At 34.5% G+C, this 25,507-nt stretch overlaps 2 protein-coding genes across 4 annotated transcripts; one reads left to right on the forward strand and one right to left on the reverse strand.

Moving 5' to 3' along the window:
- Positions 1–461: 461 nt before the first annotated feature.
- On the reverse strand, positions 462–3,418 carry LOC145014870 (L-ascorbate oxidase homolog). 3 transcript variants are annotated; one of them, XM_078973309.1, is made up of 9 exons: positions 3,272–3,418; positions 3,034–3,187; positions 2,833–2,942; positions 2,299–2,569; positions 2,100–2,202; positions 1,655–2,000; positions 1,202–1,564; positions 1,016–1,094; positions 462–836 (listed from the first exon to the last, which is right to left on the reverse strand). In XM_078973309.1, the coding sequence occupies exons 2-9, from the start codon at positions 3,169–3,171 to the stop codon at positions 633–635; spliced, it is 1,614 nt and encodes a 537-aa protein (XP_078829435.1). In that variant the 5' UTR covers positions 3,172–3,187; positions 3,272–3,418; the 3' UTR covers positions 462–632. The 3 variants fall into 3 exon arrangements, with proteins under 3 accessions (XP_078829435.1, XP_078829436.1, XP_078829437.1); XM_078973310.1 differs by having other exon boundaries at positions 3,267–3,375; XM_078973311.1 differs by having other exon boundaries at positions 3,288–3,321.
- Positions 3,419–15,667: 12,249 nt separating this feature from the next.
- On the forward strand, positions 15,668–17,990 carry LOC145018109 (histidine kinase CRE1-like). Its single transcript, XM_078976026.1, has 4 exons — positions 15,668–15,938; positions 16,010–16,243; positions 16,363–17,183; positions 17,321–17,990. Exons 1-3 carry the CDS (start codon positions 15,816–15,818, stop codon positions 16,534–16,536), a joined length of 531 nt encoding a protein of 176 aa, XP_078832152.1. The 5' UTR covers positions 15,668–15,815; the 3' UTR covers positions 16,537–17,183; positions 17,321–17,990.
- The last annotated feature ends 7,517 nt before the right edge of the window (positions 17,991–25,507 follow it).

Below are 25,507 nucleotides of genomic sequence, written 5' to 3' on the forward strand. Positions count from 1 at the left end.
CTACCATCACCATCATCATCTGCCTACTTCTTACCTCCCTTAACTTGTTTTTATTAAATTGTGGTAGTGTTAGTGTAAACATTTTCTTCTGGTTACTAGGGATGTTTTTATGAAATTGTGGTAGTGTTGGTGTAAACATTTTCTTCTTACTAGGGAAGGTGGAACACATCGACCATGCGTAAAAACTGTGGTAAATATACATCCACACTACTTCCTTATAAATTTATCGCTACATTGTTTATAGACATTTGGATGACCGATTGCGTCAGTTGTCGCCGGTAGTTACTACGTGGTAACGTTACTGCTTCTTGTTTGGGGTTTGCACTTTTTGGCCAATTTTATGATCCTTTGCTCAAGTTCATCAATCTCAATGTTTGTGACCTTTTATTCGGATACCTTGCTCGAGTTTATAATAAACACAACATACATATTGATTACCGTTTGCTTTTGCACTATAAATGTAAATTCCATAACCCCAAAATAAATATATTGAACCATGTTCTACAACCAAATTAACCACATTTAATTCAAAGAAAATATGTTTGTACTAATTCGAAATTTCTTTTGTATATAACCTCGTAAACAGCCTCTCTTTCATTACTCCTAAACAAATGCTTACTTCAGAACAAATTTTAAGGTTGATGTCCAACCGCCCGCCCACAAAGAATAACATTATTTGGAATCGGAGCCTCATCTCTCCAAGAATTAGCCGGCGAGTAAACTCGAAGATAAAATTGTTGACCTAAATACTGTCGAGCCCAATTCTCGGACCGCACATTCCACATTCCCACGTTATCCAACGGCATGTAAACCGCGGTCCATGACTTCGGGTATACCTGAAAACCAAAATACCAAATTTTCAACAACCCCTGAGCTGGACCACACTACGTATCAAGAACATCATATGAGATGTAAATCAGATACACAACAAGTCCAGTGCCCACAAAGAGCCCAATCCACATTGGAATTAAAACTCCCACACTGCAACTGCTGGCTGACAGATTAAAGATTGTACCTGCACGGTAACACGTGAAATTGTGTCGCGTAAATTGTAGCCGGTCCGGCTTGCCTCTGACCATTGCCCTCCATCCATCCTGTTATTGTCACAATGTAACAAGTTATTTGACTATCAGTTGTCAAACACAGTACAACTTGTACCTGTTCTGTCATGTCATGTGAGTTTTGAAGAATAAAAGATTACCCGACAACAAAGAAATGGTGGCCATCAACATGCCAAGATTGTACGGAATCTTCCGGATTCTCAAACACCACCTCCACATACCCTCTAAAATCAGCCGGCATTACGGCGGTTTGCAGGTTCACACCACCACTCGGGCCATCCTGAATGCTACCAAGACTAAAAACACCCGAAATCTTGAAATAATCAGCAAGCTTAAGAGGTGTATCCGGTGAAACAAACGAGACACCATTAACCGCATATCTCTGCTTCCCACCAACAACCGGTGCAGAATTCACAACCCTAATAGTCCGAGTAGTGTTGATCAACCCGTAGTGGTAAGACCCCTGTGGGTTTGGCCTTGGTCCACTTGCAGTCAAATTTCGCCTATTTCAACACGAAAAAGACATGTATGTGAGTGTTAAGTTCATTGAGGCATTTCATCGAACAGTTGGTGTGTGAGGCGTTTTGAATTACCTGAGTGATCTTGCTTGGTTGAGTGACCAGTCGATTTCAGTTGTGGGTCCACCGGGAGGTGTGTCATCAAGACCAGTGACTGCGTTGCTGTAGTGTAGAGCCGATGTGGTTGTGAGGACTGGTGTGGTGAATCGGGTTGAGACGATAACGTAGTAATCTTTAGGAGGTTGGTCGGTGGTGACTAATATGGAGTAAGATTGACCCAAATGGATGTCGATTGAATCATATGTGTTTTGTAGTGAATGAGTTCCTTCTACTTCAACTAGAATTAGCTTATGACCTTGGATTCTGAAGTTTATTGAAGTTGTTAGACCAACGTTTGATACCCTGAATCTGTAAGTTTTACCTGTAAAAATAGTTTAAACGAAAAAATCATCAATCTTGTTGAATGTTTGATTATTAACACCATGAGTGATTCAAGATTTGAACTTTACAAAGTACGAACCTTGATCAACGTTAAATGTAAAGCCATTTGATCCACGTCCGTTGATTAGAAGTCCATCTGGGAACGGAAGATCATGCCCGTTGTCCAGAATTGCTTTTAGATCCTGTTACATTCAAGAAAAAAAAAACGATCTACTTTCAGCTAGGCATCTCATCAAACAGTTGGACCACACCAAGAATCAAAGACTAGGAGTAATCACCGTGTGGTTTTGGTTGAACCAGTCTCCGGCGAGTACAGTGTAATCTCCGGCGGGTGGTGAGAAGGGAACTGGAATAACTGAGCGACTAGCGACTTTGATGCCACCATAGCCTCCGGCAGCCTTGTGGAAAGCAAGTGAAGGGAAGTAAAAGAAGCTACCGATCTGATCTTTCACTTGAAGACTGTAAGTGAAGTTTCCCCCCGGCGGGATCGGGCAGTTTGTACCGAAAACGCCGTCTTGCCATGAGTTTCTCCGTTGCATAATCCCATCCCTAAAGTACAAGTCAGTAAAGCACGAAGATGCAAAATTAAGTACAAGTCATAAAGCACGTTGAATATGAATACGATTTTGCAAGTCCCAAAGTCATTAAAAAGTGATTTAATCTAATAAAGTACAAGTCATTATAGCATAGTGAGCTACAACAACAATATGTATGAGTACAAGTCGCTAAAGCATGGTGAAATTTTAAGAACAACCTGCAACTCCCAACGAAAAAAAGTCATAATTTCACACAGAGAAAATTGAAGAACTAACCAAGAAAGAAGAAACGGTTCATCCAAGCTATTGAAAACGTTGATGATCAAGTTATCATTTGTTACAGAATCAATTTGAGGCCCTGGAAACTGTCCATTTATCAATATCCCCTGCACAGACAAATCGATATTTCTTCTTCTTTAATATTTACTTCTTCATCAATGGAAGCGAGATTTCTTGAAAAAGAAGAAAAAAAGGAACCTGTTGTTTGACTCCAAGAGGGTAAATATCACCATAAGTGACATTCCAAGTGAAGAACCTGTATGGGTCTTCGCCATTGATGAACTGAAACAGAAGAAAAAGAAGCACCGACACCAAAAACGGCGACGCTTTGGTCATCTGGTCCACCGTTTTTCTGTAGTGAAATGAGAAAAGTGAGATACAGATCTATGTGTATCTATATATATATATATGCAGAAAAAAGATGGCTTTACTTAACATGGACAACAAACAACCTCCTCTGGCCTTATTCTTCTTCTTTGATTTTTTTTTTTTTAAATATATTTTTCTGCTTTGTTGCTTTTTGGAATTTATTTTCTTAAAGGGGTTGGGATGAGGAATGAAAGGACCGACTCATTAATTTCAGTCCTTCCTACTAACATGCTTGGCTGTAATCCTCAATCGGTACAACGGAATGGCGCGTAAAAAAAAGTTCGTATTAAAACCACTTCTTTCGAAGATTTATTATTATTATTATTATTATTATTATTATTATTATTATTATTATTATTATTATTAAAGTTATGAAAAGTTTTAGCAGTCAAGTGGCATTTTTTTTTGGCAAGAATGGTCCCCCTTTATGTATGTGTGTTCAAATCGTCTTTAGAATCGTTTTATGTCAATATTTGTATTCTTTGTGGACACGTCGTTCATTGCCCGTCAGATTTGTTGATGTTTATATTAGCATCTGGAATTTTCCACCGCCTCTCTATTCCTTACCTCTCTCTTCATACACATCTTTTTCTTCATCTTCGACTCCGCTTCTTACAGAAAACCACCACCGGCATGCCTCCGCCTCAAATAATCTCACTGTTACACTATTTATGTGTTCTATGTCCGGTTGGCATTCTTCTTCAGCAGGTATTGAGGTATGAACCGCTACCGCTTAGGTAGAGGACGGTGTTGGTTGGATTTTACTCCAGTTAAGCAGCATGAACCACCGATTTTTTAATGGAATAATCATCAAGGGAAACATGAAACCCTAGAATTGATAGTTTCTATTCAGATCCAAAAATCTGTAATATTCTTCATATATGACGAAATTGTTTTCCATTGGAGGAGATCGACAGGGAAGAGACCTCTGATTCCAGTGTGAAGAAGAAAAGGGTAAATAATCGGACCATTCGACTCATTTATTGACGCGCCTTGAGGACATAATGGGTTGGATATTGCGAAGAAATCCTCAGGTCGTCCCCTCCGACTCTTTTCATCGATGTTTTGTTTGCAACATTGTATCTAGGTCATTCCGATTTAGGTTCTGACCATCGACCGGGTTTCGATTTTGGTTCTAACGACGGGACTGGGACAATCGAAGCGGCGCAACAGCCCCGACCAGCATCAATTTGGGTGTTATCACAACCCAATCCCTTTTCCCCCTTTTTTGTGTTTCAATTTTCTTAATCCAAGTTCCATTTTGTCAAAAAAGGCATTTCGCCGCGTTTGATACAATACGTTGAGACCGGCTCCCTTTCCCCTTCGAATCAAAGTGGGAAACACATTCCTTCCTGCTGGTAAGTGTCTCCGATGGTCGGCATCTGTAACGCCCACGTTTCCAGGCTAGGTATTATCATTGATGTAATAGTATAGGTTAACCCTTGTAACTCTTTTTAAAGTATTAATGATGAAATATTTGAGTATTATGTGAATTATGTGTTTATTTTCTTAATTATTATAATTTAATGAATTTAGAATAAAATAAGCGTTAAAATTAAAGTATGAGATAAGCCCGATATCTTTGCATAAATATGTAGTTGTCGAAACAAGGATTCCGAAGATATAAAGAATGCGAAATCCGAGTTATAACGAAGAAGTTATGACCTGTCGAAGTTTCGCGACAGAACCGACAACGCTGAATGACGTAAAAAGTGAAATTTACGTTAGAGAAATATTTAGCCTTAGCGATCTAAACGAAAGTCATAGAGTTCGTTAAACCGAAAGCGTGCATAAAAAGAACGCCCAAATCTGACTTCGTATGAGGAAGTTATGATTTTTCGAAGTTTCGACTTAGCAGTATTCAACTCGAATACTCGATTTGAGATCGAGCGGTTTTAGCCGAAGCAATCTAAACGAGAATCGAAGATCTCGTTGTTAGTAGCGAAACAATGAAAAGTTAGGCGAAAACGGACGTCGGACGAAAAAGTTATGAATTTATAATGAAGTTTTCCTGTCCAGACCTACTAAAAATAAATAATAAAAATAAATCAAAATTAGCCGACGGAGTCTAAACGAAAGTTGTAGAGCGTAGTCTCACCTACGTGTGGATATAAAGAACGTCGAAAACAGAGTTCGTATGAAGAAGATATGAATTTTCAAAGTTTATTAAATAATTAATATTTAAATTTAATTCTTATATCCGATATTATCCGAAGAGGAGTCACCGGACTCATCCGAAGTAAGCCCAGCGTACAGCGAAGCATGACGCACCTCGCACTCGAGCTCTTCGGATGACGCATGCCATGACGAATTCGGAGGTGTACGCCCCGCGTACGGCTGTACGCCCAGTGTACTGCGAGGCCTCAGCCTCCTATAAATAGGATGCGAGGGTTTCGGGTATTTTTGCTCATTTCTTCTCTTTTTTATGCTGAAGCTCTGTGCGTAAACCCCCGAATCCATCCCGACACCCCGGATCTTATATCCAAGTTGAGAAGGAAGTTTTACGCTCCCGAGATCCTGAGAAGTGCGATTCCCGAGCCGAAGCTCTGCCCGCGAGGAGTCCGGTTTTTATGAAGATCTTCCAAATCTTCCGAAGAATACTACTTCTATAAGCCGTAGTGTTGTCCGATCATCTTCTGATCAAGTGAGTGTGTGGTTACTTTCTTCTAACGCATAATTATGAAGTATTTTATACGAAATACGTGTTATGTGTATATTTTGTTGTTATATGCGTGAATGGATATTCACTTTCTTCTATCTCATAGATACAATTTATTCTTTATGAAATACGTGTTATGTGTATGTGTCTCATATGTTGTTTTGGAATATGTATTGAATGAGAATGCTATACAGGTTTTAAACTATGTATAAAAATATATATTTTTATCTACTAATATGTCGGGTAGAACATGGGTAGATAGTTAACGTGTGCTAAACAGATGAGAGGCCTCGATGTTGTTTTTGATTCAGTCATCTAGCGGAGTTTAGATGACGACCACAAACTTTTCTAGACAGTCGTGTGGAACGCTAGCAGGTTCGCCACCTGTAGGTGTTAATGAACTTGGGTGTTCATTCGATGTACTCCACCCCCTTCATGGTTGCCTTATTTGACATATATTACCGGGAAACCCCCGAATGCATGTGTTGTCGCCCCGATGAAATATTCTAAGACTAGGTCCCTTGTGTTAGTTGTTTTAGGGACGTAAAGTGAGAATAACGGGAATGGGTAATTGGATTATTGTTGGTTGGTGAAATTATATATAATTATTTATTGTGGGTTGAAAACCCTATATGCTCACCAGGCTCCCAAGCCTGACCCACTCAGTTTTATTTGTATTCCAGGAAGTAGCGCAAGGGCATAAGATGGATGAATCATCAAGTTGTTTTGTTTACAAGTCTGTATATGTATATATTTGTTGAATGACTTGTAATGTTATCGTTTATGCTTTATGGTCTGTATCGGAACATGACATCCCGAGTTTTGATTATATAATGAAAATACATTTCTTTTATGAAATGCTTTGGTAAATATTATTTTATCACGTTTTGTTTTTTGGGAACAAATTCCGCAACTCTTTCAAATCAAAAGGATTTACTCTGAAATTATTTTAAAAGCATAAATGAAAATCGGTCTTTTCTGGCCGAGATTTTGGGGATGTCACAGTTGGTATCATAGCATTAGTTTTAGCGAACTAGGAATTTTTTGGATATCTAGACTTAAACTTAGAATGCTAAGTGACGTTTTGAGATATGTGTCTGTTATGTTTTTGACACGAGCACTAGTTTATTTTAGGAAAATGGCCTAAAATGCTTTTATGTGCTAAATGTTATATGTTGTCGTATATGATATTATCTGTTTGGATCTATGGTCTGTTGCCGACCGGATCTAGAAACTTTATGTGTGTAGGATTCTAAGCGTACGTCTACGATATTAGAACTAGCATATAAACGTTTCGGAGTGATAAGAATGATTTGAATATCTATCGTGAATGAGGATCTAATTTCACCTTATTTGGTGTGTAGATAAAAGTGGTGAGAACGAGGAGTGGAGTCGGAAATGCTGATGAAAACAGGAACCAACCACTATTGATTGAGCAAATACCTATCGTAGCAGCAGCACCTGAGCCGATAACAATGGCTAGTGTACAATTGATGATTCAAACGATGTTGGATCATTAGATGGATGAAACGAGACGTTTGCTTCAATATAATCGTGAAGAACTGTTAATTCAAGTGGAAGATCCCGAATTAAATGAAGGGCACTCGGAAGGTGGAAACTTCAGTGGGTCTGTTGGTCAAGCCAACCCACCGATAGTTAGGCAAAACAACCATGATGGAAGGAATGATGGAATGGGATGCAAGTACAAGGACTTTCTGACTTGCAAACCAGCGACCTTCACTGGAAAGGAGGACCCGATCGGAGTGATGGATTGGATCTCCGAAATGGATTTAGCCTTCATGACTTGTGGCTGCAGAGGCAAGTTGCAGACCACGTTCGCAGTGCGTTAGTTCCGAGGTGGATCCGTTCGTTGGTGGAACACTCTAGGTAAGACTTTAAGCCCCAATGAGCCATTGCAATTGACATGGGCGGAATTCTTGGTGCAGTTCACGTGCAAGTTCTGCTCGGCTCAAAATCTGTTGGAATTAGAGAACAAGTTTCTGACATTGACGAAAGGCAGCATGTCAGTTGATGAATACACTAATAACTTTAGCGATAAGATGGAGTTTGCTTTGCGCATCGTTCCAGATGAGTTGACAAAGGTTGACCGGTATGCAAAGGGACTCTCATGGGAGTACGCAATGCCAGTTCGTTAGGCACCTACTCTAGAGGCAGATATTTGAGCTGCCAAGTCTATTGAGAACATGATTAAGGGGAGAACCACCAACAAGGTTGAGGTTGGTGAGAAGAGAAAGTTTGAGGGAACATCTGGTTCCGGTAAGAGACGAAAATTTTCGAAATCTGATTCGAAAAAGTTTGGATGAAAAGGAGGCGAAACGAAATGGTGTGATAAGTGTAAGAAAAAAAACTTTGGGAAGTGTAGTGAGGATGTAACCTGCTACAAGTGTGGAAAAATTGGGCATTTTGCCAATGAGTGTCCGTCCAACAAAAGGATGTGCTTTGGTTGCAATGAAGAGGGGCACATTTTGAAAGACTGTCCGAAGAAGAAGGAGGCAACTAAGCCCAACATTCCACCAAAGCCGAAGGCGAGAGCCTTCCAGATGACACTTGAGGCTGCTAAAGATGAAGCTGATGTCGCTTCAGGTACCTTTCTCGTAAACAAATTACCTGCTCAAATTTTGTTTGATTCTGGAGCCAACTACTCCTTTATTTCGCATGAGTTTGGTAGAAAACTAGCTTTGCCTGTTGATAGACTAGATAATGCTTTATTAGTCGAAGTTGCTAGTGGCAAGTTTGTACCTGTTAGCCATCGTATGAAAAACATCTTAATCGACCTTAATGGGAATACGTTTCATGAGGAATTATTGCCTATCGAACTTAATGGTTTCGACGTCGTTCTGGGAATGGATTGGCTTAGCGCCAATGACGCCGAAATATTATGCAAGAAGAAGATAGTTAAAGTAAACCCGCCATGGAAAGATTCGTTTATGGTGGATGGGGAAAACGCAGAGTAAATTCTGGAATCATTTCTCTAATGAAATCCAGAAAGTGTTTGACCAAGGGATGTACATCATACTTAGTATTCGTGATTGTTGCTAAGAAGGAAAAGCAGGTGATGCAGATCATCCCAGTGGTGTGTGATTATCCGGAAGTATTTCCTGAAGATCTTCCTGGATTACCACCTGATAGACAAGTGGAGTTCAGAATAGACTTGTTACCAGGGACCACACCAATAGCAAAAGCACCTTATCGATTAGCACCGATAGAGATGAAGGAGCTAATGATGCAACTTCAAGAGTTATTGGACAAAGGTTTCATTAGACCTAGTTCATCACCCTGGGGAGCTCTGGTGTTATTCGTGAAGAAGAAAGATGGAAGTATGAGAATGTGCATCGATTACAGATATTTGAACAAGGCAACAATAAAGAATAGATACCCGTTGCCAAGGATTGATGACTTGTTTGATCAATTGCAAGGTTCGAGCTATTTCTCGAAGATCGATCTAAGGTCAGGATATCATCAGCTAAAAGTGAGAGAGCAGGATATCGAGAAGACTGCATTCAGAACTAGATATGGACACTACGAGTTCTTGGTTATGTCGTTTGGACTAACCAATGCTCCAGCAGCATTCATGGATTTGATGAATAGGGTTTGTAATCCATTCCTTGATAAATCTGTGATAGTATTCGTAGACGACATTCTGATTTACTCGAAAAGCCAAAAGGAATATGGCAAACACTTGCGAGAAGTGTTAGAAGTCTTGAAGAAGGAGAATCTGTATGCGAAGTTCTCCAAATGTGATTTTTGGATTCGTGAAGTACAATTCTTGGGTCACGTGGTCAACCAAGAAGGGATAATGGTTGATCTAGCGAAGATTGAAGCTGTAATGAAGTGGGAACAACCGAAAAGTCCCACGGAGATCCGAAGCTTTTTAGGATTAGCCGGATATTACCGAAGTTTTATCCAAGGTTTTTCATCGATTGCTACTCCATTAACAACTTTGACCCACAAAGGAGCTACTTATGCTTGGAGTGATAAGCATAAAGAAGCATTCGAAAAGCTAAAGAAGAAGCTATGCAAGGCACTGATACTTTCTCTACCTGATGGAGTTGAAGACTTCGTTGTCTATAGCGATGCATCTGGGGTTGGATTGGGTTGTGTTTTGAACCAAAGAGAAAAGGTGATAGCATATGCGTCTCGACAGTTGAAGGAGCATGAAAAGAATTACCCGACTCATGATTTGGAGTTGGTATCGGTAGTTTTCGCTTTGAAAATATGGAGGCATTACCTCTATGGTACAAAGTGCAAACTTTTCACTGATCATAAGAGTCTCCAATATCTCTTTAATCAGAAAGAATTAAATATGAGCCAACGATGTTGGCTAGAGTTACTCAAGGACTACGACTGTGAGATACTTTACCACCCCGGTAAAGCTAATGTTGTCGCTGATGCTCTCAGTCGGAAAGTCAATCTTCAAAGAAGGAGACCGAGAGCATTGAGAATAGAATTTGTATCGACAATTGTGGAGAGTATAAAGAAAGCTCAAGAGGAAGCTTCTGAGAAGAATGACCGAAAGGAGGAACGTTTGGGCAAAATGTTGGTGTTTGGTATAAACGGTCATGGACTGAAGGTATTCCAAGATCGGATTTGGGTACCTAAGTCAGGAGGAATAAGAGATCTTCTGATGGAAGAAGCTCACAAAACCATGTACTCGATTCATCCTGGTAGCACTAAAATGTATAGGGACCTAAAACCCTACTACTGGTGGCCGACGATGAAGCTCGATGTTGCGAAGTATGTGGCCGAGTGTGTGACTTATGCGAGAGTCAAGACACAACATCAGAAACCATACGGGAGTTTAGAACCTTTACCTGTGCCTATGGGTAAATGGGAAGACATTGCGATGGATTTTGTCACTAAACTACCCAGAACAAAGAGTGGTCACGACATGATTTGGGTGGTCGTTGATCGATTCACTAAGAGTGCACATTTCATAGCAGCCAATGAGAAATGGTCTATGGAAAAGCTTGCGAATTCTTTTGTAAAGGAAATTGTGAGGCTTCACAGTGTTCCATTAACGATTGTATCGGACCGTGATAGCCGTTTCACCTCAAGATTTTGGAAAAGTCTACAAGAGGAAATGGGTACCAAGTTATGTTTAAGTACAGCTTACCATCCGCAGACTGATGGTCAGAGTGAAAGAACAATACAAACACTTGAAGATATGCTGAGAGCATGTACCCTGGAATTCCTAGGTAATTAGGATGAACATTTACCTTTGGTAGAATTTTCCTACAATAATAGTTTCCACTCGAGCATAAAGATGACACCTTATCAAGCTCTGTACGGACAGAAGTGTCGTACGCCGTCTTGTTGGCTTGAGGCTGGGGAAAAGCAGTTATGGGTCCCGAGATGGTCCATCAAACTGTTGAGAAGTTGAAAGTGATCAGGGAAAGAATGTTAGCAGCTCAGGATCGTCAAAGAGCTATGCTGACAAGAAGCAAAGATCGATGACTTTTGAGGTTGGAGATTCGGTTTTGCTTAAAGTCTCGTCGTGGAAGGGACTTATAAGATTTGGTAAAAGGGGAAAGTTGAGTCCAAGGTTTATTGGACCGTTTAATGTTCTTTAGAGAATTGGGAACCAAGCTTACAAGCTCGAATTACCCGAAGAACTGAATGGAATTCCCAACACTTTTCATGTGTGTTATTTGAGGAAGTTCACGGGAGAAGTTCCCGATATAATTCCAATTTCTGAATTGAGAATTGATGAAAACAAGAGGTTAATTGAAGAACCAAAGGCAATTGTTGACTGAAAGACTAAGAAGCTTCGACGCAAGATGGTGGAACTAGTGCTTGTCCGTTGGAAACATATGAATGGGTCAAATCTCACCTGGGAAACGGAGAGTGACATGTTGAGTTGCTATCCACATTTGTTTGTTGATGTGTGATTCCGGGGACGGAATCATCCTAAGGGGGAGAGAATTGTAACGCCCGCGTTTCCAGGCTAGGCATTATCATTGATGTAATAGTCTAGGTTAACCCTCGTAACTCTTTTTAAAGTATGAATGATGAAATATTTGAGTATTATGTGAATTATGTGTTTATTTTCTTAATTATTATAATTTAATGAATTAAGAATAAAATAAGCATCAAAATTAAAGTATGAGATAATCCCGATATCTTTGCATAAATATGTAGTCGTCGAAACAAGGATTCCGAAGATATAAAGAATGCCGAAATCCGAGTTATAACGAAGAAGTTATGACCTGTCGAAGTTTCGCGACAGAACCGACAACGCTGAATGACGTAAAAAGTGAAATTTACGTTAGAGAAATATTTAGCCTTAGCGATCTAAACGAAAGTCATAGAGTTCGTTAAACCGAAAGCGTGCATAAAAAGAACGCCCAAATCTGAATTCGTATGAGGAAGTTATGATTTTTCGAAGTTTCGACTTAGCAGTATGCAACCCGAATACTCGATTTGAGATCGAGCGGTTTTTAGCCGAAGCAATCTAAACGAGAATCAAAGATCTCGTTGTTAGTAGCGAAACGATGAAAATTTAGGCGAAAACGGACGTCGGACGAAGAAGTTATGAATTTATAATGAAGTTTTCCTGTCCGGACCTACTAAAAATAAATAATAAAAATAAATCAAAATTAGCCAACGGAGTCTAAACGAAAGTGGTAGAGCGTAGTCTCACCTACGCGTGGTTATAAAGAACGTCGAAAACGGAGTTCGTATGAAGAAGATATGAATTTTCAAAGTTTATTAAATAATTAATATTTAAATTTAATTCTTATATCCGATATTATCCGAAGAGGAGTCACCGGACTCATCCGAAGTAAGCCCAGCATACTGGCGTACGCCCAACGTAGCGCGAAGCATGACGCACCTCACACTCGAGTTCTTCGGATGATGCATGCCATGACGAATTCGGAGGTGTACGCCCCGCGTACAGCTGTACGCCCAACGTACTGCGAGGCCTCAGCCTCCTGTAAATAGGATGCGAGGGTTCCAGGTATTTTTGCTCATTTCTTCTCCTTTTTGTGCCGAAGCTCTGTGCGTAAACCCCTGAAGCCATCCCGACACCCCGGATCTTATATCCAAGTTGAGAAGGAAGTTTTACGCTCCCGAGATCCCGAGAAGTGCGCTTCCCGAGCCGAAGCTCTGCCCGCGAGGAGTCAGGTTTTTGTGAAGATCTTCCAGATCTACTGAAGAATACTACTTCTATAAGCCGTAGTGCTGTCCGATCATCTTCTGATCAAGTGAGTGTGTGGTTACTTTCTTCTAACGCATAATTATGAAGTATTTTATACGAAATATGTGTTATGTGTATATTTTGTTGTTATATGCGTGAATGGATATTCACTTTTTTCTATCTCATAGATGCGATTTATTCTCTATGAAATACGTGTTATGTGTTTGTGTCTCATATGTTGTTTTGGAATATGTATTGAGTGAGAATGCTATACAGGTTTTAAACTATGTATAAAAATATATATTTTTATCTACTAATATGTCGGGTAGAACATGGGTAGATAGTTGACATGTGATAAACATATGAGAGGCCTCGATGTTGTTTTTTATTCAGTCATCTAGCGGAGTTTAGATGACGACCGCAAACTTTTCTAGACAGTCGTGTGGAACGCTAGCAGGTTCGCCACCTGTAGGTGTTAATGAACTTGGGTGTTCATTCGGTGTACTCCACCCCCTTCATGGTTGCCTTATTTGACATATATTACCGGGAAACCCCCGAATGCATGTGTTGTCGCCCCGATGAAATATTCTAAGACTAGGTCCCTTGTGTTAGTTGTTTTAGGGACGTAAAGTGAGAATAACGGGAATGGGTAATTGGGTTATTGTTGGTTGGTGAAATTATATATAATTATTTATTGTGGGTTGAAAACCCTATATGCTCACTAGGCTCCCAAGCCTGACCCACTCAGTTTTATTTGTATTCCAGGAAGTGGCGCAAGGGCATAAGATGGATGAATCATCAAGTTGTTTTGTTTACAAGTCTGTATATGTATATATTTGTTGAATGACTTGTAATGTTATCGTTTATGCTTTATGGTCTGTATCGGAACATGACATCCCGAGTTCTTATTATATAATGAAAATACATTTCTTTTATGAAATGCTTTGGTAAATATTATTTTATCACGTTTTGTTTTTTGGGAACAAATTCCGCAACTCTTTCAAATCAAAAGGATTTACTCTGAAATTATTTTAAAAGCATAAATGAAAATCGGTCTTTTCTGGCCGAGATTTTGGGGATGTCACAGGTTCACAGCAATTTAGCTTTATAATTATCACTATCATTCAATTGGTACTGTCATTTGGACGGAAGGATGCAATTTAGGTTTTCTTCTTTTATTCATGCTATGACACTTTCAATTTTTGTACAGTTCAAATTTATTGAATGCTTTCAATGGATGACAAAAAATGTCTATCAGGATACTACTTTCAGATATCAAGGTTACTTTACCAGTGTTTCCAGTAGTTTTGGAATAAGTGTTAATACAACTCTTGGTTATATTCAATTTCACATATTTCCAACCCACAACAGGTTACTTCTCTTTCACTTTTCATTTACAGATAATTGTTTTTCAATAGCTGCAGATGGATCTGTCGTCATTTCCGATGAATTGGTGCTCATAAAAGCAAGTTCTGCCAACTAATTTGCACCTTTCCTAAGAAGTAAATATAACCCATTTTCAAGATTTCATTTTTTAAAGATTTAATGACTCCACATCAACATTTGACATGTTTTTGGGATGAAATTGCAGGGTGTATGTTCCATAGTAAGGGTAGTTTGATGAGTTTTGACCATCCAATGAACAAAAGGCAATCCTAAGGGTGGATAGTGAAGGCGAGATGTGTGGGCCTAATTTTAAAGAGGACACTTAATCTAGGGGTACTGAAACTAATTGGACACAATGGGATGATGATTTTTGATTGTAAATCATGATCAATCATCAATGTCCTATTTTACATCAACTTTTTTTTTTTTTTTTTAGTCTCCGAGATTTATTTTACTTCAACTTTTTGTTTGTTTCTAGAATGTAAGTATTTAATTTTGTGAAATAATTTGACTAATGTCAATTCAATTTTTTTTGGCCTAAAAACGTTTTTTGTTCGTTGCAGCTTCGATGAGGTATTGGAAGGTTGGTTTTCAGAATATATGTTATACAACTTCAGTGGCTCAGATAAAACTAATATGTTTAAGGGGAGGGGTAGTCAATCGCATTACTGGTTATCTTCTACTTATCGATTATTTTATAAAAGTATGTAAATAACTAAATAAGTGACTAATTATCAGATTAAATAAATTACTTTTTTGCTTTCAGATATATGTTCCAACAAATCCTCAGGGAGCAGAACCGTTGCCTCCAACTATTGTTGTTTAGCTACAGAGACACTGATTATTATTTGAGAAGATTATGGAGTGCACCCGCAGAGGTGTATAATATATTTATTAATTATTATATCTTTTAGTTTAGCTATTAAGTTTTGTTCATTATTAAAGGATGTTGAAAATTTCAGGGTTTAAAGAACCTAAGGTATTTGCTAACTCAACATGTTTAGAAATTTCGCAAGCTGGACTTGAATCCAATGAGGGATTAACTTGGGAAATGATTAAAAGAAGAGGCGATAAAGTTCACAAGTACATCACCTTATATATATATATATATATATATATATATATATATATATATATATATATATATATATATATATATATATATATATATATATATATATATATAATATTCTAAAAATTAAAATCGAAAGCAACACTTGAAAATTATATATATATATTTGATTGTGAATATGGTCTCTGTAAGGTACTGTTAATTTAATATCAAAGTTCTGTTTTTGATGTTTTTACTTAGCGTCATGAATCATTTCTTTTGGATTTGTCGCCATTTATGTTTATAAATGCATAGATGCAGGGCATCAGGAGAGAATCGAATAGGGTTTAGTGAGTATGTGTGATCAAAGGGCAAGAATGTTGCAAGATCAATTTAGGATTAGTGTAAATCATGTACATGCTTTGGGTGTTCTGGTGTTGACTTTTCATTATTACAAGAACCCATTAGCAATCGATCAGGTTTGAACATTATTAATGTGTGTTTGTTTATCTTTTTGTGATTGAATTTGTTTTTTTTTTTTCGAATCTAGGAAACATTTGCAGAATACACAGCAAGAACAACATTTGAGCGACCTTTGTTGAGTGGAGTTGCATATGCACAAAGGGTAATGAATTACGAGGGAGAAGACCTCCAGAGACAACATGATGGGACCATAAGAACAAGGACGAAAGAGCCCTCACCATTTCGTGACGAATATGCCCTTGTAATTTTCGCCCAAGAAACCATTTCCTATCTTAAATCGGTAGATATGATGTCTGGCAAGGTATGTTTTTTTATACTTATTTTAATAATTATATTTTATAAATGTTTGTTATACAGGTATAAAAATATAAAATATATACCCTTCGAAGTTAAATTTAAGGAACTCGAATTTGATGATAGGAGGGCAACGAGAACATATTGAGGGCTATACTAACTGGGAAATCCGTGCTCGCAAGCCCTTTCAAGCTTCTGGGTTCTAATCATCTAGGGGTAGTTTTGACATTTCCTGTGTACAAATCAAAGCTTCCACCAAACACATCTGTTCAAGAACGCATCGCAGCTACTGCCGGGTAAAATTCGGGTTATTTTTTTCCCATTAACAAGTTCCGGTAAGGTGACCATTTTACCCTTACAACCCTTACTCACAAATATGCAACAATTTTCATAATATTTATTTGTTTTAACGTGAGAGCAATTAAAAAAAAAAGACAAATAGGAAAAGGGTTAGTGACGGAATACAATAAACAAAGTTTTTTATTTTTTGACTTAATCTGTTAAGTCATTTGGTCCTGACTAAGTAAAAAAAACAGCCATATATACTTGTCAGATTAAGTGCTCAACGCATTGAGTTAAAAAGAAACAAAGATGACTTATGTTTTTTTGTTAGCATCCCACATTGGTTAGAAATACGGTGCAATTTGTGTATGTTGGAGTCTAAACCATTTTTTTAGTGCTTTTTTGGAGAGAAAATCATATATCTATAATTTTTTTTTTTTTTTGGGATAAACATAAACATATATCTTGGCGGAGATTTTGATGTTCAGTCACTATTAGAAAATTTACTTTTGTATTTTTTTGTTGTTTTTTCTTTGTATGGTGGTGGAAGTGAAACAAAAACCGAATACATGTGAAGGTTGTGGGTTATATCTTTCTTTAAACGAAATCTTTATAGCTTTGCAGACAGTGACACTTTTACCCGATTCAATGGCAATCTCAGCCAGGTAAAAAATTTGATCTTTTAAACATTTATAATAAATCAATTAAGTGAATTAATGAACATATTAGGAAAAAAATGTCGGTTTGGATTTCGCTGCAATAGTTCTAACTTAAGGTCATGACGGGAATTATAATTTTGTAGGGAGCTCGTCATGCACCGCAACTACTCATGCCTAATAAGTGAATAAACCCACTCTCTTAAGAATATGCAGCTTACCCTGCTCAATGGCTCTATCTTTTATGAATAGTTTGTGATGAGTCATCGGTCTATTTTTTTCTCGGTGGAGAAGAACACCATGACACCTGCGATGGAACCCTTAGCGGTTTGTTTGCAGTTGTTCAAATAATATCATTTTTATTTGTGGAACCCACCCTTAGCAGTTTGTTTAAAGTTGTTCAAATAATATCATTTTTACTAAAATAGACTATTGGATGATTTATTAAAATTTGTTCCTTATGATGCAAATTTTGTAATGGTTAGTGAGATTTAATACCTTTGTTTTTACTAAAATAGACCAGGGAAAACTAATATGGCTTATGTTTATTTGTGTCAAATGTTTATTATGTAGAGTGTCAGTAGAATAATTAAGAGTGTTATTTTATTTATAAAAGTGTCGATAGGATATTTTTATGTAAAGTGTCGGTTGTATTATTTGTGATGTAACATAAAGTGTGTAACCCTCAATAGTCTAGGGGGCTATAATGTAAATATGTGTGTCGTTTTGCAATCAAACGATTGCAAACCAATTATGTAACCGGCTCCTTCGAGCCTATAAATAGGGCCTTTGCCCAAATGAAATGAACAAGTTAAGTTTGAGTGTTTAAGACTTGAGTTGATCTCAATTGTCTTATCTGTTGAAATAGTTGTTCTATTTCTGAATAGCAGAGTCCTATACAAACTATCCATTTAAATATTCAATTATCCAACACAATCCATCATCAAGATAATCCAACGCATTATTCAGGTATAATCTTTTCATAATCTTTATCAATTCCGTCATGATTTTCAATTTGGTATCAAAGCAATTAATCTGTCATCATGTGATTTTCAATTTGGTATCAGAGCCAAGTATCGTTCTTATTATAATTATGAATGATAAATCTTTCGTTCATATGAATACATGTTCATCATACATCATGAATATTCATCGTTCCAAACATTCATAATAAATAAATAAATAAATTATCATTTTGTTTCTAAAAGTTATAATCATGAGTTTTTCAGGTTTAAAAATCTTGAAGATAAAATAACAAGAATAATTTATTAAATATGTCTCAAGAAATAGAAAATACACCAATTATTATTAATAACGAAGAAAATGAATCAGGATACACCTTTGATGCTCTAATTAATAAAAATAATATTAATAAAGATGCTATAAGAAAATCAAATTTTACACTATCTGAAAAACATAATTTTAGATATAACTCATTAAAAAATTTCTTTTCTAGAAAAAATATTATATATTATGGAAAAATTATAGGAGAAGAACCAATACCAATAGAATCAACACAAGGAAATATTATTATACCAATAATAAATAAACAACAAATTAGAAATAGATTATCTAATATTAAAGAAGTAGATAGAACAAAAATCGCTTATATTCATATATCAACTATTCAAATAATTTTAAAAAGTACTTTTAGCGATTTAGACACACCAATAGAATTAGAAATTAGAGATGATCGTATAATTAATAATCAAGAAAGTATTATTGCAAAAGGAAAAGGAAATTTAATTGAAGGAAAAATAAAATTTGATATTAATATACAACTAGGATTAAGTCTAAAAGATAAAAATTTAAGTAATAGTATTACCGTACGATATAAATTATTAAGACAAAATTTTATGTTAAAAGGGAATCATCCATTTACTATTACATATCAAATAAATTATGCATTAACAAATTCTCATCATAGTATTACGTTTAAAACAGAAGATAGAATTTATATAGATACGTTATTTATCCCTTTATTATCACTTGAATCACCAAATATGAATAATAATAGAATTTTTAATGAAACTAATTTTCAACCAATAATAACTACTCCGTTGATAAAAAGAAATCCGATTATAGAACCTCCAATTTCAACTATAACAGGTAGATTTTCTATATCAGAAAATCAACCTACAACATTTACTAATAGCCAAGATGAAAAATTAGAAGACATAAAACAAATGATTAAATCATTAAGTTTAAGAATATGACAGAATCATCTAGTAGTCCTTTAAAATATTTTAAAACACTTGAAGGCTCATATCAAAATACAAAACCGTGCATACCAGATAAAGAAATGATTATAGAAATACCACAAAATTTACCACAAGGAACAATATATAATATTGGTCTTGATTCTGAAGAAGATAAATCAATAGGAGATAAGTTAAATATAATTAGTCAAAAATTGAATAATATTCTAGAAATAGAAAGTTTACTTGTACTAAAACAAATTCCTGAGCTATTACAAAGTTTAACTCAACAGAAAATATTACTTGAAAAATATTTAAAAATAAAAACTATTAAAGAAGAGCCACATGAGAAACCGTTTGAACAAAAACCACTCACTATTAAACCACATTTTACATGGTAAAAATAAATAATGAGCAATAAAACTCAAATATATTGTAATTTCGATAATAAATATAAAGCCGATTTACTTAAAAAATTATGGAAAGATTTAGAAAATTCCACGAAACATTTAAAAGAAAAAGAATTTGAAGTACAAGAACTAATTTCTAAAAACAAAAATTATACTGCATATCAATTAATTAAAATAGGAAGATTAAGAACTCAAATTAATCATTTTAAAATAGTAATAAAAAACATTAACAATTCAATTAATTTTCTTTCAGACACCTTAATAATCTGTTAAAATGAATTCAAAAGTACAAATTAATTCTTCAAAAGATAACATGCTTTGGACTAATATATTAAAAAATCATTGGAAAATAAATTCTAATATCTCTAATACCATTCAACATTTAGAAAAAACTTTATCATATGAACAAAATTGTTTGATAAAATTACACTCGGAAAGTGAAGAATATAGTAATCAATTAAAAAAGATATCTCGATTACAAGAAGGAATTAAGAAATACAAAAAATCACAAAATCGTAATTTAAAAACAATACGCAATGCTTCAACCATTCTAACAAACACAACTTGTTAAAACTTTGCACATATAGAAATTTATAAACCAACTCTAATGAGTCGAAAAAAAACAAATATTAATCCAAATAGTACCTTTATTACAACTAAAATACAAGAAAAAGAATTAGTCTCATATATAGATACAGGAGCTACTTTATGTTTCGGAAGAAAAAAGATATTAAAAAATTGGGAAAAATTAGAAAAACCATTAAAAATTACAATTGCTGATAAATCAATTCACAAAATTTGGTTCGTAGGAAGAGACATAGATATAGTAATTGAAAAAGCACTATTTAAAACTCCAACTATATATCAACACGATTCGGGAATAGATTTAGTAATAGGAAATAATTTTCTTAAATTATATCAACCATTTATACAAACAAATGATCATATAAGTCTCAATCACCCAACAAAAGGTATTATAAAAACTGCAATTATCAAACAGTTTGATCTTATTAAAATAATTAAACAGGAAGTTGGCTTTCAACTACGCATATTACTAACATTCGCTAAAGAAATTGCTGAAAAACAACTCGAAGAAGTATGTAGTGAAACCCGTTAGATCAATTAAAAAATAAAAATAATCAAGAAATAATAATATTATTAAAAAACCCTAATGATGAAGTTAATATTCCAAACAAAATTCCATATAGTATCAAAGATGTTTCTGAATTTAAATAAGAATGTACTAAATTACTAGAAAAGGGAATCATTCGACCTAGCACAAGTCCTCATTCTGCACCTGCATTTTATGTAGAAAATAATAATGAAATAAAACGAGGAAAACGAAGAATGGTAATTAATTACAAAAAAATGAACGATGCTACTATAAAAAGAATACATTTTGGAAAAAATAAAAGGAAATACACACTTTAGTACATTTGATGCAAAATCTGGATATTGACAATTACGCTTACATGAAAATACGAAACCACTAACCGCTTTTTCATGTCCTCCTCAGAAGCACTATGAATGGAATGTCCTTCCATTCGGTTTAAAGCAGGCACCAGCAATATATCAACGATTCATGGATGAAACCTTAAATGGTTTAGATCATATTTGTCTTGCATATATTGATGATATAATTGTTTTTACAAAAGGAAATGAACAAACACACATCGATGCAGTTATTAAAGTTTTACAAAGAATCAAAGAAAAAGGTTTAGTTTTATCAAAAAAGAAATCAAAACTTTTTCAAACTACAGTTGAATATCTTGGTTTAAAAATTGGAGAAAATGGCCAACCATCTTTAACAGACAACATACGAGAAAAATTAAATATGTTTCCTAATAAACTTGAAAATAGAAAACAAATACAACGATTTCTTGGTTGTTTAAATTATATTGCAGAACAAGGATTTTTAAAAAATTTAGCAAAAGAAAGAAGAGTTTTACAAAAGAAAATATCAGAAAAAATACCTTGGTCTTGGACAAATACAGATACTATTCTAGTACAAAATATAAAAGAAAATATCCAAGTTCTTCCTACCTTATATAATGCAAAAATCGACGATTTTCTAATTGTGGAAACAGATGCATCACAAGACACTTGGGCAGGATGCCTAAAAGCAATCATACATGGAAAAGTATTATTAGGATTAGATAGTGAAGGAAACCTCACATCTAACCCATCAAAAGTACACAATGGTAAAGCATACATTGGTATGAAAATACCATCCGAAGTAAACAATGATAAAGTATACAGTAATATGAAAATATCACCAAAAGCATACAATGAGACAGATATATCATCTGAAGTATTAAAAACCGATAAATATGAGCAAAAATTATGCAAGTATGTATCGGGAACATTTTCCCAAACGGAGCAAAATTACAGCACACATGAACTAGAAACATTAGCATGTCTCAGAACATTGAAAAAATGGAAAGTCGATCTACTCCAAACCAGATTCGAGCTACGCACAGATTCCAAATATCTACTTGGCTTTTGGCGATACAAATTACAAGAAGATTATTGTCGTGGACGTTTAATCCATTGGCAACTACAATTACATCAGTTTCACCCATACCTCAAGTATATCAAAAGTGCCAACAACCATATAGCAGACACACTAACAAGAGAATGGAAGCCATCATAAAGCAACACTATTCACGGAAGACTAACTAAAAAAAATATATCTGCTTTTTCGGAGGCGGAAGGAATGACGTAAGCAATGACGAAAAATCCATCCATAATTGAAGACACTTGTCCTTTCAATGGGGAAGGGATTATTATATTTATTATGTAGAGTGTCACTAGAATAATTAGGAGTGTTATTTTATTTATAAAAGTGTCGGTAGGATATTTTTATGTAAAGTGTCGGTAAGTGTCGGTTGTATTATTTGTGATGTAACATAAAGTGTGTAACCCTCAATAGTATAGGAGGCTATAATGTAAATATGTGTGTCGTTTTGCAATCAAACGATTGCAAACCAATTATGTAACCGGCTCCTTCGAGCCTATAAATAGGGCCTTTGCCCAAATGAAATGAACAAGTTAAGTTTGAGTGTTTAAGACTTGAGTTGATCTCAATTGTATTCTCTGTTGAAATAGTTGTTCTATTTCTGAATAGCAGAATCCTATCCAAACTATCCATTTAAATATTCAATTATCCAACACAATCCATCATCAAGATAATCCAACGCATTATTCAGGTATAATCTTTTCATAATCTTTATCAATTCCGTCATGATTTTCAATTTGGTATCAAAACAATTAATTTGTCATCATGTGATTTTCAATTTGATTCTACCTATTTCATCATAAATGATTCAAAATTAAAATAGATCGATTTCAATTCGATTCATTTAAGCATTACAAAATAAATTTAATTGTTTAATTATTCATGATTAATAAATTCAAATATTTTAGTAAACAAATAATACTAAGTCAATAAAAAAATATATTTTTCCCGCTCAATATTTTTCCGTCATTTCTTATATTCTCATTGCAGCTAACAGTTTGCAATTTTAGAGAAAAACATCAAATCTTTCTTTTCCTACATATATACAACTGCATCCTTTAGCTCGATTGGTTACGAAAGCATTTACGTGGAGCCAAAATCAATCACAGATCCAAGTGGCGAAGAGCTGTATTCAAAATCAATGGCTTTGCAGTTCCATCCCATCAACCAAAGGATAAACCCATGAAGTATATATTTCGATAAATAGCTTATCCGACAACAAAAAAATTATCCATAACGAAACAATATTACTGCCCCATAACAAAGAACAAACAACAGAAAAAAATTATTACATGTGCTTTATTTAATATTCGAGAGGTAATACTTTACTTTTTTCAACAGGGTGTTGCTGCCACACTTGCTATTTACTTTGCAACACAAAGAGGTCATTATATTATAACATACTACAATATATTTGTGTATTTGTAAATGGGCGAAACGTAGATAATAGCAACATACTTTACTGTAGCTATCAATTAGAAGAATGTACTATACTTCCACACAAAAGCGACACCTTCCGACCCCCACAACGCGGGGGTCACCTTTCTAGTTATTATTATTATTATTATTATTATTATTATTATTTTAAAAAAAGACAAATTACAGTCTCTATGATAATATAATAAATATTATTATTATTTAAAAAAAGAAAGACAAATTACATTATTATTATTATTATTATTATTATTATTATTATTATTATTATTATTATTTAAAAAAAAAAGACAAATTACAGTATGTATGATAATATAACTAATTGTAAGATATGTATTATATAAGATTATTTTAAAAAAATAAACAAACATGAATATATAACCATTTAAATTTTTTAAATTTATAAGAAAAAAATAAAATATTAATTATTAAAATTGAAATGCTTATTTATCTTTTAAATTTAAACTAATAATTTAAATAAATAAACAACTAAACTAATTGGATTAAATTTAGAGATTTTAAAATTATAAAGAAAGTTGTGTTAATAAATTGGATATATATTTATTATTAAATTTGTTATATTTAAGTGTTATATAAAATTTAATAAAATAGAAAAAAACACAAAATGACACATGTAAATAATTTAATCTAAATTTACCACAAAATAATATAAAGAATAATGCATAAAAAGATGACAAATGATAAAATTATTTTTATTTATTAGGGAGAATTTATAGGCTTTCTAAAATTTATGTAAAATTAAGAGTAAATTACATGAATGGTCCCTATGCTTTGGGGTAATTTGCGCGTTTGATCCCTAACTTATTTTTTTAACTCGGAAGGTCCCTACTGATTATTTTTATTACGTATTTGGTCTCTATTGTTTGTTTTTGTTACGCGCTTGGTCCCTATCATACTTAAAAGACTATTATTTAAATAGGAAAAAATGATGCAGTACGTAAGGTAAGGTGAGAAGGGTGAGATTAGGGGTGTGTTTATTTAAATAAATTAAAAAATAAAGGGAAAATAGACTTTTTATATAAGACAGGGATCAAGCGCTTAACAAAAACAAATAGTAGGGACCTTCCGAGTTAAAAAAATAAGTTAGGGACCAAACGCGCAAATTACCCTAAACCATAGGGACCATTCGTGTAATTTACTCTAAAATTAATTAATAGACTAAAATAGTTGTAATATTCTTAGACGAAATTCGAAACTTTTTTGCCATGTATGATAATATTTGAACCAACATACTTTTTGAGGACTTTAACAATAATATTTGCAAAAATCTCATCCATATGCAAAAAAATATCCTAAAACTAGAAAATATGTCAAAGACATGGTGGTTTTGAATTTTGAGTGCTTTAGCCGATAACATTCTCAAATACTATTTGTAAAATTTCAGGTTTTACTTTAAAAAATTTAAAAGAAAATTCTTTTTTTGAAGTTTTCAGAAAACTATTTAGACTAAAAAAAACATTAATATTGAAAATTTACCTTCGAAAATCCTAAAAATTGCGTCAATTTAGAGGCTTTTGTAGATCCTATTTGCGATTTTTTTTTTGTTATTACTATATTAAACCTTATTTTGTTGTCGAAATGGTTTTCGAGGTTTCTAAAACAAAAAACTTCAAAAAAAAAAAAAACTATTTTAAAGGTAAAACTTAGATTTTTGCGGAAAGCATCTCGGATTTTTTTTAATTATTATTATTTTTAAAGAAAATCTAGTTGGGATCACTTTTAGAGCAATGACTATGAGTCATATCATATGAT

The sequence above is a fragment of the Lactuca saligna genome, chromosome 9 (assembly GCF_052625555.1).
Source record: "Lactuca saligna cultivar CGN05327 chromosome 9, ASM5262555v1, whole genome shotgun sequence".
NCBI classification, from domain to species: domain Eukaryota; kingdom Viridiplantae; phylum Streptophyta; class Magnoliopsida; order Asterales; family Asteraceae; genus Lactuca; species Lactuca saligna.